Source organism: Cavia porcellus, unplaced genomic scaffold (assembly GCF_034190915.1).
Source record: "Cavia porcellus strain 051 isolate PalLab524CR breed Dunkin Hartley unplaced genomic scaffold, mCavPor4.1 scaffold_19, whole genome shotgun sequence".
In the NCBI taxonomy this organism is placed as follows: domain Eukaryota; kingdom Metazoa; phylum Chordata; class Mammalia; order Rodentia; family Caviidae; genus Cavia; species Cavia porcellus.
In genome coordinates this window covers 46,530,941-46,548,207 of record NW_026947502.1, presented here as the reverse complement: position 1 = coordinate 46,548,207, position 17,267 = coordinate 46,530,941, and the positions used below count along the sequence as shown (strand labels likewise).

At 46.8% G+C, this 17,267-nt stretch overlaps 1 protein-coding gene across 2 annotated transcripts in view; it reads right to left on the bottom strand.

Moving 5' to 3' along the window:
- Window positions 1-17,267, bottom strand: part of Col22a1 (collagen type XXII alpha 1 chain) — a 264,966-nt gene that overhangs the window by 189,470 nt on the left and 58,229 nt on the right. For both annotated transcript variants that reach the window (XM_013156221.3, XM_023566502.2), the window contains exons 5-7: window positions 8,723-8,834; window positions 5,003-5,126; window positions 784-1,059 (exon numbers count right to left, since the gene is read on the bottom strand). In XM_013156221.3, coding sequence (XP_013011675.1) covers window positions 784-1,059; window positions 5,003-5,126; window positions 8,723-8,834 — 512 coding nt within the window. The remainder of the gene's footprint in view (window positions 1-783; window positions 1,060-5,002; window positions 5,127-8,722; window positions 8,835-17,267) is intronic.

The following is a 17,267-nucleotide window of genomic DNA, read 5'->3' as shown; positions in this document are numbered from 1 at the left end:
CCAGGTCCTTAAAGCCAATGTCTTTCTCCTTGGAACACATTATTGAGTTTCTGCAGGACTCCAGAAAGACAGAAGCAACTCTCTGATGAGGGGAACAATCTCCCAGGTAGATGCACAGAAGCTGTGGCTCACACACAGCAGCAGGCACTGGCTGGTGCTGCATCAACACTGTCCAGCTGATGGAATGACCAGGCTGCCATTCACAGCACACAGCTTCTGGGAGCTACATCTCCACTCTGTCCCTACTTATAGCTGGATAATCTGGGTTACTGAAAATGCATATTTTTTTTTTCCTATCAGGAATCACAGTCAGGATCTTGGGTTTGCCAGGCAAGCATTCATGGCCCTGAACTATATCCCTGGTCGAAATTTGTGTATTTATGTTTGCACTTGCTAAATCTCACCCACACTGCCCCTTGGAACTCGCAGGGCCTTAGTTTTAGGATCTCTCACAGATACCAAAATCTGAGAGTGCTCAAGCCCCTTGGGTAGAAGGAAAAACATCTAAACACTAGTCTTGCTCTTCTTTGTGAGTTCCACTGTCCTCAGTGCTGGGACAACAGCTGGCACACAGCTAGTGCTCCTTATACACGTGATGAATGGAGGAAGAAAAGGCTGCATGGTGGAGTGCATGAATGAACGATGGTAAATGTGGGCTCTGACATGAGTCAGCATCCGCCAGTCTCAGTCCAAGGAGACGACCTGATAAATAGCACATGCAGCTGCAGGGGACGGCAGGGTCACCCGGCTCCCAAGCCCCTACCCTTGGGCCCCAGAACTCACTTCGATGGGCACACTGTCATACAGGCGCTTGCCGATCACCGTCTTGCCCTGGATGTCGATGTTCTCCCTCTCCTCAATGGGCAGCGTCTGGACCAGTGAGCAGTCAATGTATAGGGAGACATTCTGGGCCTGAATGCTCAGAGCCATCTTGTGCCAGTCTCGGTCAAAGAGGACACTGACACGGGGACCTCGGAAGACAACCCTGACGGCATCCGTCATGGCACCCACAGCATTATACTCCACAGCCTTGTTCTCGCCGTCCAGCCGGATGGAGACCTGGAGGAGACAGACCCATATACTCCCTGAATGGGTCAAAGTGGGGAAGCAGGGGGCTTCTGAGTCAGAGCTGCCAAAGCTGGGTCACATCCAGGTTGAGACTCTTACCAGCTGGTCAACTGCTCTGTGAGATTAAGACAGTAGTGTCTCTCTCTGGGTTCTTGCCTGGCACAATGGCATCATGGTGACTTCATGGGCTACTCTAAGGCCTGTGCTATCACTGAACCCATGAATCCAGGAGTCCCTTGAGAAAAGTTTTGTGAGATTGCCAGAAGGACCTGAGTTGTAGTGAGACCAGCTAGAAGTCTTAACTAGCTTCAGAGTCTCTTAAGATCCTTGACTGGCTAAACCTAACATATTCCCTGGCCAGATACCAGATGCCAGTCTGCAACTCCATCTGTCAACTTACATTGACTTTTATCTCAGGAACAAAGCTGAATCCCTAGCAGAATAAAGTTCCTGGATAACAGAAACCTTGTCTATCCTGGTCACTGGAGTGTCCTAGCCTTTGGTACATCTCCAGCACAGGCCAAGTTTGGAAGATAGTTCTACCATTGTTGGTTTTTATAATGAATCAGTGAATATGTTCTCCTCCATACGTTCATTTCTTCATCCCTCCACAAACACTCACTAAAGGTCCCAGGCGTGGCAGGCAAGCTGCATACCAGGTATCAGGCATGTCACCCTGCATCAGATAGACATTTGCCTATCAGTGCAGAGATAGAGAGGCCACAAGACAAGAACTAACTGAGTGCTGCCCCTGTTGGCTTAGTTCTTATCTGCACTCACATTCCTGCAATACATCACTTTTGGGTTACGTGACTTTGGACAAGTTAGCTAATCTCTCTGTACTGTTCTCTTATTACTAAAATGGAGACCAATAGTGATGTCACTATCAAAGACTTGCTATGAGGATAAAATGAACAATTGCATAAGTAAATTGCTCACATGGCATTTATATACCCAGTATTGTTCTAAATCCTACTTACAGTAACTTAAACAAGCACATTCAAAGGCACTGCAGTAATGCAACCTTCTCAAATAAGCACAAGTAACTGGACTTTAACAAGGACATCTGTTCCTGCACCCTCAGGCATATTGATTTTTGTCATAGCCTTGCATCAGGATATGAGGCATTTCTGTTCCTGTCTTCCATCTACCTCTTTGCTGTCTGCCTTCCCCATCTTCCCAAATGGGTACTCTTATTCATGCACCATAGTGCATGGTGGAGAGTGGCACTCAGTGAAAAGGCAGTGAATGAATGAATGGAGAAATGAATGAAGAAATGAGGTTACAGGAAGGTGCCCACTTGAGCACAGATCTCAGCTACAGTGGTGGTAACATAGACCAGGGCTCCTGAGTTCTCACTTTAAATTTAATCTGGCTTCAGTACAACCTGGGAAGACATCAGTGAAGGGGAAGGTTGCTCAGTGCAACTCAGGGAGACATCAGTGCAATCCTGGGGTGGGGCCTTGGATTTATTTTAATTGCTTCATCTGCTTGTTTGTTATGATTAGAGTGAAAAAACAGCGAACTATGTGCCCCAGTCTAATAATCTAACACTTGTTATACACAGAACCTACTATGGCCATGATTACATTCCTATACTTCTTGATAATTGTCTCATAGGCTTGAGCCTACACTGCCCACCATGCTCAGCTTCCTGAGTACTCAACTTTGACATCAGTGTATGATTCTCTAGCATCCAGCCTGGCTGACCTGCCTAAGTCTTGTGTCCTCCTTACTAGCTGGCTTGTGTTGGAGAGACAATTCATCTCTCAGATCTATCAGCACATCCTACTGGGTCTATATTTTTAAAACACACCCAGAATCTGATTATTTCTCCCAGTCTCACCACTCCTATCTCCTCTGAATCAGCCCCATGTCTTGCCTTGATTGCTCCCAGAGGTTCCTTACCAATCCCTCTACTTTCTGACCTGCACACTTCCCTGGCTTCTATTCTCTAAGCCACACTGGCTCTCTTTCTGTCCTGTCCCTTTATCATACCTGGAGTGTGTGAATTCCCCTCAGTTCACCCACATGACAAATGGAAAACACACCAGTTTTCAGGCCTGGTTGAAAATATCAAATGAACTCAAGGAGATAAACATGGGTGTCTGCAGATCAGAGAGGGTTACAGAGACCCCAGTGTGTGGTTCGCACCAGACTGGACAGAGCTCAACTTGCAAAGCTGTAGTTCCTTTCCCTGTGGATGCTAGAATCTCCCCAGGGGAGGAGAGACCCTATGAAAGGGCATTTATCCCAAGGCCTTCTTGGGGAAGAAAACTACCAGATGCCTCTGCAAACAGGAATCTTGGGTCTTCCCAGACAAACAAATGTAGCATGGCACTCTGATATCTTCCACACTGCTCATTCCAGCAGAGGGAGGGAGGCTACAGACAGATCAAAGAGGAAGACACAGCTCTGCAAATGTTGGGAAAGAGGTGAACCCAGACTGTGGGGGTGGTTTGGACTCATCCACAAGAATGCCATGGCATGCGCCCAGTCCTATCCCACCAGATCCGAAAAAGTACAGAAGCAAACCTGTGTAACTGGAGATGGAAGTGGACAGGAGCACAGTGAGCTGCCTGCTGTCTAGAAAAATGTCCTTTGCAGAAGAACCTTGACCACTTCCTCTTCCTCCCACACTCCAGAAATTGGGCCTCTTGTCAGGTCACCCTGAAATGTGTGTGCCTCTTGCTGTGACCAGGCATGTTACAGAAAATGTATGCATCTGTTTGTGCCGGGGATGTTACAGGACAGTGATTCTGATGGGGATAGGCCAGCTCGGCACAAGGTTAAAGGCATCAGTTTGGGAGCTTTACTGCTTAGGTTTCAATCTCAGCTCTTGCCCTTATTATCTGTGAGACTCAGAAAATTGCTTAGCTTCTTTGTGTTCCGTTTCTCCCTCTGTGAGACAATGAGAATTCATCCCCATGTAGAGGAGATTGATGAGGATGAAGTGAACAGAGATTGGCGAGGTGTTGTGAGCACCCCTCCACCACACAGAGAGCAGATGTGTAATGGTAAGCAATGCGTGCAGCTCAGACCCCAAAGGAGGAGGCTCACTATTCATAGGGAGTTTGTGGTCTCTGACTACAGACACTGGTGTGACTGCTGGACACACACACAGGCTTTTATTTAAGCCCCATGTGAAAATTTAGACAGCAATCCAGAGCTACAGTTAAATGACATCTGCACACAGTTTGTTTTCCAGGACAGGACAAAGGTACGGCTGCTCTAAGACTGAGAACAAAAGAGTATAGAACAGAAAGCAGTGCTGCTTCCAACTCAGAGCAGCAGACTGCACAGGTGGCTGTGATTTTGGGATCAGACTTTCCTTACTGCACTGTTCTTCCTTGTCTAAACTAAGAGCCAAAACACACCCTAAGCAGGGGAAGACATAATTCAGAGTCTTAATAAACAACCCCAGGAGGACTACTCCAGTCACAAGAAGGAACCTAAGCATGAGAAAATTCTACAGTGTCAGACAAAGTTCTGGTTCCTTTTCAGACATTATCTTGTCTGATTTGTCTGCCAACCATGCATCATAGGCATTCTCTACTTTTCACTTTGCATCTAGGGAAGCAAGGAGCCCACACCAGAAAGCAGGAGGAAGAAGTGGTGCCAGTTCCAGTGCTGCATCATAAAGCTGCCTTGTGCATACTGCCAACAAGCCAGGTACTACTGGACAACATAGATGGTGGCCACTTCCTGGTCAGTCAGAGTCCCAGACTATGTTTCCTTCCTTCTATCAGAATGTCTGGCCCTAAACTATCATTGGGAGAAGACACTGGACCCACTGAGCCCAGAGACTGTACCTGCAGCTTCTCCAAGGCCCGTACACCAGCACCCTGGAGAAAATGCAGTGGCTTCTGCCATTCATTCACTGAGAGAAGCAAATGCAGGCTTTGGGCTCATGGAAACAAGACAACACCAGTACCTGGGGGATGCCATACTGGTCAATGACCTGCCAGATGTACCAGTCTTCTTTCCGAGATGTTTTCCGGAACCGGAAGGTGGTGACGAAGGCATACTCATCAGGGAGACCTTGCGGAAACACATCTCTGTGGAGAAACAGAGCCAGCTCATGTTGGGCTGTGTGAGGGCAGCAGGCAGCAGGCAGGAAGCCCACACACCCGATCAGCTACTGGGACCACAGCTGGATGAGCTCTACACGAATTCTGTATAAGCTGTTTTCATTGTGGTTCCATGGAGAAACCTTGCATTCCCCAGCTCCAGTGAGAGCCTGGTTAATTTTTCTCGAGGACACATGGAGGACAACACTGACTTGGGAGCCACCTGGTACATCTCAGGTCAGTCACCTAGCAACATCCCTTGTCCCATTCCACCTTAGCCATGATAACAAAAATGGCTTTAGATATAGCCAAAGTTTATATGGGCCATACTATTCCTGAATGAGACGGCTAGCCTAAACTAGATTTCAAATCTATCCATAGAAAGTTTAGCTATTTTTCTGTAGTGTTTCCTGGGATAAACACATTGCTCACACACATGATCTCATTTGATATGATAGGATCATTGATACAAAATTCTAAGGAGTCACTTTAAAAATAGTATTTATTGACACTTAATTCAAGATGGACACTACATCTTCATGTATGTCTCATTTCTTCCTTGAAATAACTTGTGAAGAAAGTGTTTTGTTCCTCTTACTACAGGCAAGGGCACCCAGGCTATGCTGGGTAGACTCCTGGAAGCTTGCAGAGTGTCATAGCCAGAGGCCTGGGGTCCACAGCTCTTTCCCTAGCCATCAGCTCACTGAACCATCATTCTGCAGATCTTGGCTGTGGTGGAGCTGGATCCTGCACCTGAGCAGAGGGGTCTCTCTGAGGACAAACAGGGCATGGATTTCTCCAATGGAGGAGGTGGAATCCATCTGGCCAGACAGCCAGGAAACGAAGTGGGAAGGCGTCTGGCTTCCTGGTTCTTAGATTTGCATGCCCTTAGGGATGCTTCTTCTGGCTACAGAAGACCAATGTTCTGTGATTCTCAGCTCACAAATCCAGATAGAAGTGCTCCTAGTGTCATGCTATGAGCTGGAATTTTACCCAGGATCACATCCAAGAGGAGACATCAGGACCATCACACACAGCATTTGGGCCTCCTTCAGAATTCAGGGACACTCTGGTCATTGTCCACATGAAAGGACATCCCGGCCTCCATGCATAGACCCAGGTTTGGTAGCCTTAGTGAAATATTTCACTTCATTTTTTCTTTATTTTCTGAATGAATCCAACTGAATTCCTACTTTCATTCTGAACATATTTTCTTTTTACATTTTGGAGACACATCCATAGACGCACATATGTGTGTATACCCTAACATATATGTAGCATGTGTGTATACTTAAGAAAATGTCATATTAATCCAAGAGATCAAAAAGGTCATCAGGAGAGACTATCTAGGTTTTAAAAATGCCCTATTCTAATACTTTCCCAAAACACTGCAGCAGATTACAAGATTTTATAGTGCAAACAATACGGGGTTGGAATTAAGTAACTGAGTTTAAGGTTAGTCTCCACTTCCAGCAAATACAGAGATTCTGAGAAAACTGATGCCCCATCTGAAGTCTCCAATGTTGCACCAGGTCAATGAGAATAGCGCCTGCATTGTTCACCTCACTGTACTACAGTGAGAAATAAATTAGGTGAGATGTGTATGTGCCTTTTACATGTTAAACAACTGAGAAAATGTCAGTATTCAAAGTGACATTCCTTTTCAATTATGAATGAAAGTAACCTGCTAATTAAATTAAGCATATGTATCTGGCTATGAGTTCCAATGCATTAGCAATTAAAGGGAAACTGCTCTCTCTCTTGAAATGTCAGTGCTTTATTGGATTGATTTCTTCCTGGAGTTTTGCCATTAAAATAAACATGAAACCATATGGTAGTCTTTCCTACAGGCAACTGTCAGAATCGTGTGAGTCCAAATTCATCACCCAGAGCTGGGTCCTCCTCTGCTCCACAGAGCAGTGCCTAAATCAGTTCTGCCTTTGATCCTTGTGTCTCAAGGGAAAGAGGCACCCCTGGCCCATAAGAGAAGCCTAGGTTAGGCCTCTCCCCTCGTCTTGGGCAACATCTGCTTTCCCTCTGCTTTGTTCTGTTCTTTCTCTATTGCATTTTCCTTTAAGATGAAGTCACCTAGGATCTCTGTGTGTTTATCTGAGGAGAAGCAGAATGGTGGGTGAATTAGAAAGGGGAGTGAAGCGAGACCGGAGGCCAGACTCCGCTCATCCTCCGGTGTCCTCAGGGACCAGGGAAAAATAACATAATCATCACCTGAATCTGTGCATTGGCAGAGAGAGTGCTCAGGGTCTTCCAAGCCAACTGCTGTCATCACTGCCTCCATTTCACAGGTGGGAAAATGAGGCTCAGAGAGAAAGAAACTTGCCTCATTTCCTTCCTGCAAAATCTCAGTAACAGATTGCAGATGCTGTGAGCCAAGGACGATATGACCTCAGGATGTCACATAGTGCCTGGTACATGACTGGCACTCAAAAGATGTTCACCAAGTCAGGTGATTGCACATGTGCAAGGGTCCAAATTCTGACCTGGTGCTCAATGCCCACCTTGGGCAGCTGGAGTCTGATGGAGGAGCACTTTCATTCACTGCCACCTCACTGACTCAATCACTCAACAAAGGCCAGTGAGTTCCTTGCTGTGACCAAGACTCAGCTCCTTCAGGAATTTCTGGACCCTGTCCTGCAGGACTCACTGCATGGGTGCTCAGTGGATTCTGCTGTGTGCAAGAAGACAGGCTGTGTAAGCAGTGGACAGAAGGAAGGCCTGGATTGGACTGGGCGTCCAGGGACAGTATCCTGGATAGCACAATGGTATAACTGTATTCTGCAGGAGGAGCAGAGATGTCTCAGGTATGGGGAAGAGACCACAAAGGAAGTAAATGAGGGAGGCTTGGGGATGAGCCAGGAGACCACACAGCCTGGTGGCCAGGTTACAGCTGGAGCCTTTCCTATCTGTCCCACCCCAATTTGAAAACACCTGGAAGCAACTCAAGAATTTTAACATGAAGCAGAGGTGGTGTGACACAGTACCAGTTTTGTTTTCAGCTGATCTGTCTGTGATGAGGAAAGAGGAGCAGTTGTTTGGCTCATTAGCCCTTGGCTGGAGACACTGTGGATAACAGACACTGGCAAACTTATTGCATATCCTCTTAACTGAGGTGCAAGGCAGGACATCCAGCTCAGGTGGAAACCAGCCATAGATAATGTGTTTGGATCAGGTCCTCAACCAGCTCCAAAAGAGTCTCCAACTGGCCCAACCCCTATTTGATTCCAAGAGATGCTATGGTCACTCTCTAATAGGTGCACATACCTGTTACCATAATGGCTCTCATACAGTTGGCTGCTAGAAAAGCATGTGTGTGAATGAATGATCAATGCCAAACATGTGTGGAAAGATGAGTGTAGAAGGGTCAAAGAACCATTACAGTCAGTGATAACAGAAGGGTACGGGAATAGATTGCATGGAGCCTCACTCAGTGGCTGAGGTGCTTTCCTTCACTGTGACCTCTCCAGGCACTGCTGAGTGGGGTGCAGCCCAGCTCAGTGCCTGGCCAACCAACTTCCTGCACTGTTCCAAGGCACTCAGAGAGGCCTGGAAAAGAAGGGACCACTCACTCAGTCCTCTGCACCACGGGAAAGGATCCCATCCGCACATAGGAACTCTGGGCTCCATTCTCTCTCTTCCCCAGGATTTCCTTCACACTGAAGAGATCCATCAGGTCAAAACCTGTGTAAAGAGAAGAGATGGAAGTGAGTTTGGCAGAGAAAAAGTATGTATGAGAGACAAAGGAGCAGCAAGTCCCTTCTGGTGGCTTCCCTCTACCTGTCCCAGGGGATGGGTATGCGATGGAGCAGTTCAAATATTCACCGTGTGATGAGTGAATGCAGTGAACATTCAAATATTTATAAATTACTAGAGTAGAAGACATTGCCATTAATCCATCTTAAAATACTTCAGATCCCATCCTTCTTGTCACTTTCTGAAGCAGTTTTGGAAGTCCTTGTTTGTGTCTTTACTTGAGCTGCTGTGGTGATCTAGATGTCCTGAATCAATTTAAAATATTATCTCTCACGGTCATTTTGATTCTGGGTAGAGCCGGAAGTTGCACAGTGCCAGCTATAGTGAGGGTGGCTAAGGACTCCCTATACGGGGTTTACAAGCCTGCCTTCCTGCTGAGTGCAGCTTGGCAGCAGCGTTCACCATATTCACAAAGGTGTAAGGTTCATGGGAGAGAGCCTGCAAAACTGCTTCAGAAAGTGGCGAGAACAGTAGGGTAAGTATGGTCAAGTGAAAATCGTGTTTTGAGGAGAATTAATGGCAATATGTCATTTACTGTAAATTTTTAAATTAGACACACACTATTTTGTGATCAGCCCTTACAAATCCAGGAAGAAAATAAACAACAGGCATAAACAATAAATACAGATTTGACTCCTCTCCAGGGAAAGGGCTGCTTTTCCCACTGATCAGGGACACTGAAAACATCCCGAATCCCAGTCAAGCACAGCACACATGGCAGGTGCCCTGACTGTCTCCTTCATGGGGACTGTGGTGTTCCAAAAGCTCAAATGGTGCCCTGGCTCTGAAGGCAAATCTCAACTTAGGGTTTTCCTTCCTACATCCACATGTTTGCCTTGCATCTGGATTTTGCTTGGATTCTTCAGAACATGGCAAGTTTGAAGTTGCCTAACTTGAAAGAAAGAAACATCAGAAGGAAGAAAACCATCTTGATGGCATTGTGTTAATGAGAGGAATTTATGTTTTGTTTGGTTTTCCCACAAGAGAGGGCCTGAGAGACACTGTCAATGACAAAGTATGAACTGGTGATGGGCTTTGGACCTGGACTGTGGTAAGGGCAAGGGATGGGGTTTAACTCTGCTCAGTCATGGTGTGTATGTAGAAGGCCTTGCTTGTATAGAGAGAGTAAAAGTGCCTAAAAGACAGGGCTGCCGAGATTATAAGGGACATTAATATGCACCACTCAGCAAGTGGAATGACACACAGAAAGCCAGGCTTCCTAGGAGTTATTTACCACCAGTAGCACCCCCATATCCCCATCATGGATGCTTTGACAATGGCAGAGAAAAAGTATGTGGGTGGAGTGGGCTGTGGGCTGAGCTGGTCCTGAGAGCTGACATATTGACCACGCCTGGGGCTGTGCAACTTCTAGCTCTTCTGCAAAGTCAAAATGATAGCAGAAGTTGAATGCTTTGAATCAATTTTGGACATCAAGGCATCCAGGACTGTACAACTAAAGACGTCCCAGAAAGAAGACATCTGGAACTGTTTCAGAAAGTGGCAAGAGTGAGGGATACCTGTGTTTGCAGGAAAGGGGAGTAGACTGAGGCACACAATGGCAATGTGTCTTCTACTGTGATTTTATTTTTAAATTTACACATTCACTGTTTTTTTATCATACTTCATCGAGTAAACAATCAACAGCTTATATATGGAGTATTTTCTCATTGTAATGATCAGAACACCCTATTCAACTAAATTCTAGCCATAGATGTGATGCATTCCTGCCACACACGGGGCTGAGGGCTGCTATATGTTGTAACTGAGTACTCTGGGAAGGTGGCAAGGAGACAGAGCAAGCTCTTGGGAACCAGGTCTCAGTAGAAGAACTAGAAGATAGAGAAGCTGCTAGACAGATGCTAGATGCCACTCTGGGAATTCAGGACAGAGACAGCACCAACTTTCAGTGAGCAGAGCTGAAGCAATGAATGGTGCTTCTCTCTGGCAGGAGTCTGCTCCCTGATCCAAGGTTGTCTCCTCTGCATTTTCATAAGATCAGGATCACAAGCCCCTTAGGCAGTAGGGGATATAGGGCCCTGGGACCCCTGTTCCCACACTTCCCCACCTGCTAGTGGTCAGGTAAACCACTCAGCCTTGCTGCCTCATTTCTCATGCACCAAATGGAAAACTGAGTCGGCACTCTGGGTTCCCCCTTGGAGTCCCCTGCCTGGCAGTGTTCCAGTGTGCCACCCATGTTGTACAAAGAATGGGGAATGATACCTTAGAAGATCACTTAGAGCTTTGTCTTTTTTCTGCAGTGCTGGGGATTGGCTTCCAGGCCTCAGTCATGCTAAGCAGCGCTGAGTTATGTGCCAGCCTTAGTACTGCCTGGAACATAGTGTGTGTTCACTAAAAGCAGGAAGTCCTCAGCTCCTGGCCTTGAATTAGGGTGCTACCACTCCCCTGTCCTGTAAAGAGCTCTGAGAAAACATTCTCAAATATTCTAGAGCTTCTGGCAGGGTAGAGGGCAGCTTCTTTCCACTTGTGCCAAAGAACTGGACCACAGATAAGAGAAGAACATGAAGCAGGTACCTGTCACATTCCACAGAGGCCAAGGCACCACTGCAAACCCACAGACTCAGAGCTCGGTGGCTCTGAAGACATCATCTGATTTTAGTAAGCCCAGTTTCTTAACTGGAAAATTGGAGCGTGTAATTCCCTGCAAGTCTTTGATGATATTTAAGGTGATGATATAATACAGTGCCCTTGTAGGAGCCAGCACCTAAGAATTGTTCAGGTGATGCTACCAGCTCTCCCTGAGGAGTCCAGAGGAAATTTGGAGACTCATTCTCAGAAGAATTCCCTGATACGAGTACCTTATATCCTGGTGACAGCTCTGCCACTTCTTCCAGAGCATCACTGCCACTCAGGCTATCGAGCCAGGCTCTAAGCAAGAAAAACATCCAGAGCAGCCAACTCCCCAAAGGCAGGAGTCCTGAGAACTCCCTGAGGGATGCCTGGGCTGTGGAAGCCAGAGGCACCAGGGTGAGGGAGACACTCACTGAATAACACAGACAGAAGCTCTCCCTACATCTTGAGCTGCATAGCCTGGAACAGCCCCCAGCCCACTTAGAGCAAGGAGGACTTGGTGTCCCCGGAACTGAGGTCCACACAGCACATGCAGTCAGTGGCAGGGGGTGCCTGCAGCGCTGGGCCTGCATCAGGCCTGGCCTGGAGCAATGTTTGGGTCTTGCTGTGGCCCAGACAACAAGGACCTTCCACAACTCAGAAAGCTTCCATGTGCCTGAAACTGGAATGTACCCATGGTACTGGGAAGCTCTGGGCAGGGGGAGGGTGGGAGGGGATGGGAAGATAGACCCAGAAATCCCTGGAAAGCCCTGAGGTTCTGGGCTCTAAGGACCAATGCCAGTAGATAAGGGGCACTGAGCTTGATAGGACCTGATTTTGTTCCATAAAAAGGCAAACTAGGCAGAAATGGTCTTTGTAGCTTGCCTAGCCCTGGTGAGCGGTATGGTAGATATCTTGGTGGTGCCAGGGGTGAGGGTGTGCCCTCCAACAGGAGTTTTTGCCGTGTGGAGAGAGGAGGGTTCCAGGCATCACCAGAGTGAGCTGGGGTGGACAGCTTGGGGGCAACTCCAGTTTACCCTCAACTTCAGACTCCAGCCCCTGACCTGCACTCACACTCAGTATCCATGGCTCTGCTGAGAGGCCCCAGCCTTCCAATCTGCTTCTGCTCTGCACAGGGCCTGACGTGGCTGCTTCACAGGCTGCCCAAGGGTGCCCACAGCACAGCCTCTGGGAGTGGAGGTGGGGATGGTTGCAGGAAGTTCGGTTCTCCCTCAAGAGAGGCTCAAGGGGGCCTGAACAAGTGCCCCACTCTCCAAAGGGAGTGGTGAGAGCCCAGATCACATCCTAAATCAGGAGTCACAAATCAGAGATCAGAGCACTGGAGCCAGCCTGTTCCTCACCTGCTGTCACTACAATGGGCTGCCTTGGCCAGCAGTGAGAAGCAGGTGAAAAGCAAGCATGCTCTGTGCTGTGGTTCTGCTTGAACCGGTTTTAGTGATAAAAAGCAAAACCCTGAATATTACAAAATTTTAAACAGCAAACAGTTAACTAGAAGCAGCAAAGGGTACCAAGAAAAAAAGATAAATCCCCAGGAATGAATCAGAGTCAGAAAAGGAAAAACATTCCCGAGATGAACGGATGATGATGCAAGGTGTCATGGGATAAAACCACAGTTGATTAACTCAGAAAGGACAAGGGGCACCTCAGTGCAGCCCTGGAGTTGGCTGAACCATGGAGACACGGGTAGCGCCAGATGCACTGGCTCACTAGATGGAGCCGTGGGACGGGAAGAGGCCAGATGGCATTTATTTCCTTAACCTTAGCAGTCGGGTAACACACTGCGGTCCTTTCCTTTGGATACAGACACACTCAGTAGTGAGGTTACTGGTTCATACATTAGGTCCACTATTAGTGTTTTGAGGAGCATTCAAACTGCTCTTCAGAACAGCTGCACTAACTCACATTCCCACCACTGGGGAGCAAAAGTTCCCCTTTCTCAGGTTCCTCATCACCACTCCTTTTGTCCTTTAACTACATGTGGGTGCACGGAACTGGTTGTCCTCTGGCTCCAGGAGATATAGGCAAAATAAGTCATTTTGACTGGAACGGGGTAGAGGTTGTAAGGTAATTGACACTGACTTGCACACTGAGTACAAGCAAAGCATGAGTAATACAGGCCAAACTATTCGTGTCAAGATGTGTTGAGTACCAAATTTGATGAGTTTCACAGCAATGGAGTACCGAGGTCTCACTGCAGTTAACGATAACTTATTGTAGATATGTGCAAGTAGCTAGAAGAGGTCTGAATGTTCCCAGCACAAACGAATGATAAACGTTTAATGGCTATGCAGAGCACCCTGAACTAATCATGACATTCTGTATTCATCATCAAACACATTATACTCCAAAATGTGTGCAATTAGCCTGTATTGATTTAGAACCAATTTTGAAAGTCTGGTGCTTTTGTTGTTCCTTCGGAGGCACTACTATGGAAACAGAGAAGGAAAGAAGGAAAGAATTCAGCAACCCATCATTAAGGGCTGTCTGTGTGTTACATGCCAGCCTGGCTGCTCAGAATCCAATAATCAACAGGGATCTTGGCTATTCAGACATTAAGAATAACAGCAAAAGGGGACACTGCCTGGGAATGAGGTACACAGGCTGGCTTTGACGGCCAGTGGAGAAGTTTCAGTTCCTTTCTGCAGACAAGAAAGAACCCCAGAGAGCTCTATCACAGGGAGAAAATCAGTCCAGTCTCCTTTGCTTTAAGGTATGCTTGGAAAGCAGCACAGAGACGATGGAGGAGCAATGTGCTGAGAGGTGAGAGGAGGGACAGAAAACGCACTTGAATTGTAGCACTTTGTAGGCAATACAGTGGGCAACGTCTCAGCACTTTGCTCATCGCTGGGGCAAAATACAGGTCACTTGTGACTTAAAGGTGAGAAAGTTTATTTTGGTTGATAGTTTCACACATTTCAGTTGATGTTCATTGTGCTTACACATGGAAACAGCACAGAGGGAGGGTGGGGTGGAGGAGATCTGCTCACACCATGGTGGCCAGAACAAATAGAGATTGGGGAGGATCTAGGGAGGAAAGGACACCCTTCCAGGTCATGCCCTAGTGAACTGTCTCTTTGCATCAGACCCTGCCTCCCAACCTCCTAACAGCGAATCAGTTATATAAGCCTCATGATACAGTCACCTTTCAAAGGCCCACTTACGACCTCCTGAGGCCGGTAGGGGACATTCTGGTTTGTTTAATCCTTTTTTTTTTTAAACTCCGGTCACCACCGCTCCTGCTAGCACAGGGGCCCCAGTGAGAGCACCACCATCCTGCAGCTCCAGGGCTCCTGGCACTAGGGCACAGCCTGGAACCTTGCAGCGGAACAGGTGCCTGGGACATCGAGTCCCATAGGTGGCGCTGCAACCACCCAGCCCCTTGCCTAGCCCACTCTGCAGCCTGGGTAACCCTGGTCTACAGGAGCGCCTCGGAGAAGGAAGAGGGAGACACTCCTGTCTCTGGCTCCAAGCAGAGCTCTTCCACTCTTCCACTCCTTCTCCTCTTGTTTTTTTTTTTTTTTTTTAACTTTAAAAGAATTTTTTATTGGTACATTTTAGATATTCAACCTAGGGAATTTGTGCCTGTACTTGATACATCTTACCTCTTCTTTTTTCCCATTTTCCATCCCTGCCTTCACCCTCTTCTTCCTCTCTCTCTGTCTCTGCCTATCTGTCTCTCTCCATATATATATATATATATATATATATATATATATATATATTATAATAATATAATATTTATATATATATTTCTCTATTTCTATTTTCTGATACTGGAGACTGAACCCTGGGCCTTTACACTGAGCTCCATTCCCAGCCCTTTTCCTGATCTTATTCTTTATTTTGAGATGGGATCCTGCTAAGTAACTGCAGTGCACATTCTTGATCTAAACCATGACAGGCAGGGCTTTAACATCTGGATGTGAGGGTCCAGGTGGGAAGAGAAAGAATCCCAGGCCAAATCCCAGACCTGCATAACAACATATTTTTTAAATGCCAAGAACTAAGTTTCAGGACAGTTTTACAACATGTTCAGCGGTTGCAAATTTGAAAGAGGACCATGAAAGCTGAAAGGGACCCTCAGAGATACCAGTCAGATCTAATTGCAGAGATGGGGAAACTAAGGCTCAGAGTGGTCTGCCACCTGACTGGCAAGCAGCAGATCTTTCTAAGATCTCCTGCTCTATTTGTCTATTCTTGTCTCTGTCTTCCTTATTCCAGCGGATAAGCCCGAAAAAGTAGCCCATGTCATTTTAAGTACTGCATAGAGGTGAAGCTTTAGGGAGGTGCACCTTTCCCTGAATATAATAGCTTCTGTGACTACCCAAGGGCTTTAAAGTTGGCAAGTCTGAGGCTCATCTCTTTCTGTAACTCCCTCTTTAGCCTCAGCATGGCTGGAATAAGATACCAGGGAATAGACTGCAGACAAAGTAGGTTCTCTGTGCACATAGAGCTATGCAAACAGGGCGTCTGCTCCACATGGGGCTGGAGGCTCACCTGTCAGTCATTCAACTCCAGGGAGCTCCCACAGAGGGAAGAAAGCTTTAGGATCCCACAGACCCAAGAGGATGCATAACAGAGGGCCCTGCATCTATTCAGTCACTAAGTTGGCTTCCCAGCAGGATTCTACTTATAGGCCATGGGCTAAAATATTTGTGCAATGTTCTGTATATTCACACATGCATGTGTACATAGACACAGCTTTGCACACCTGAGCACATCACAGACATGTACATGCACAAGTGCACACATGAGCACACGAACATTCTTTCCCATTCTTCCCAACAAGAATCAACTGTTCCTTCTTGCTATTCAGTCTGTAGAATGGCAGGGATGTTTTAAGCTCATTTTAAATTAGAGCTGACACAAGCAGACTCGTTTGTTCATCTGTCTTCCTTTTCCCCTTCCTCTCTTACCTTTGCTCCCTTCCATTCCTTCCTTCTCACCCTTAGTGTCATCTGCTTTCTAACTTTCCCATCCATTCATCCTACTGTCCATTCACCCACACACACTTTACATCAGGCTTCCTCCTTTCATTTATTTCGTTCATGTGCCCATTCATTCAGAGTTTACTGAACTCCTTCTAAGTGCCAGGTACTGCTCCACGCCCTTCGGACACAGAGAGGAACTTCAAAATAAAACAGGCCCTCCTCTCAAACAGCTTATATGCTTGCTATGGAGGTAGAGAAGAAAGCAAATAATTGTCCCGTCTCCTGACTGGAGTTCCCAGGATAGAATGAAATGTAAAAAGAGCAGTTAGTGGCCCTATTGGGGCCTGAAATGATTTCTCAGAGGTGACTGTTCAGTTGGACTTGGAAGGGTGAGTAGGAGCTCAGGGTGGTGATAAAATGGGAATGGAAACACTAAGCAGAGGAAACTCCATCAGCTAAGGGGAGCACTGCACCTTTAAGGACCACAAAGCAACCCAAGGGCCTTGAGAATATGCTAGGACCAAAGAGACAGAATGCTTTGGAAAGGGCTGAGGAACACAAGGATTCTAAAAGCCAAGAAATTCAAGGAAGTCAGTTATTGATGCAGGGAAGGGAACAGGACAGTGTGAGGAGAAGGTGACACACTACTTACAGGGATGCTACATGTCTGGGCTGAGAGGCACAGGGTGTTGAATTCATACAGCAGTACCAAAGGGAGAGAAACTTTTGTTTCTACTAACTGTATCATCCACAGAGTAGGTATAAGGACAGGAAAGTGCTATGTATCCCGACTCTGAAGGCAGCCTCTGGGGGAAAGTTCTGAATCTGTCTTCTCCATTGC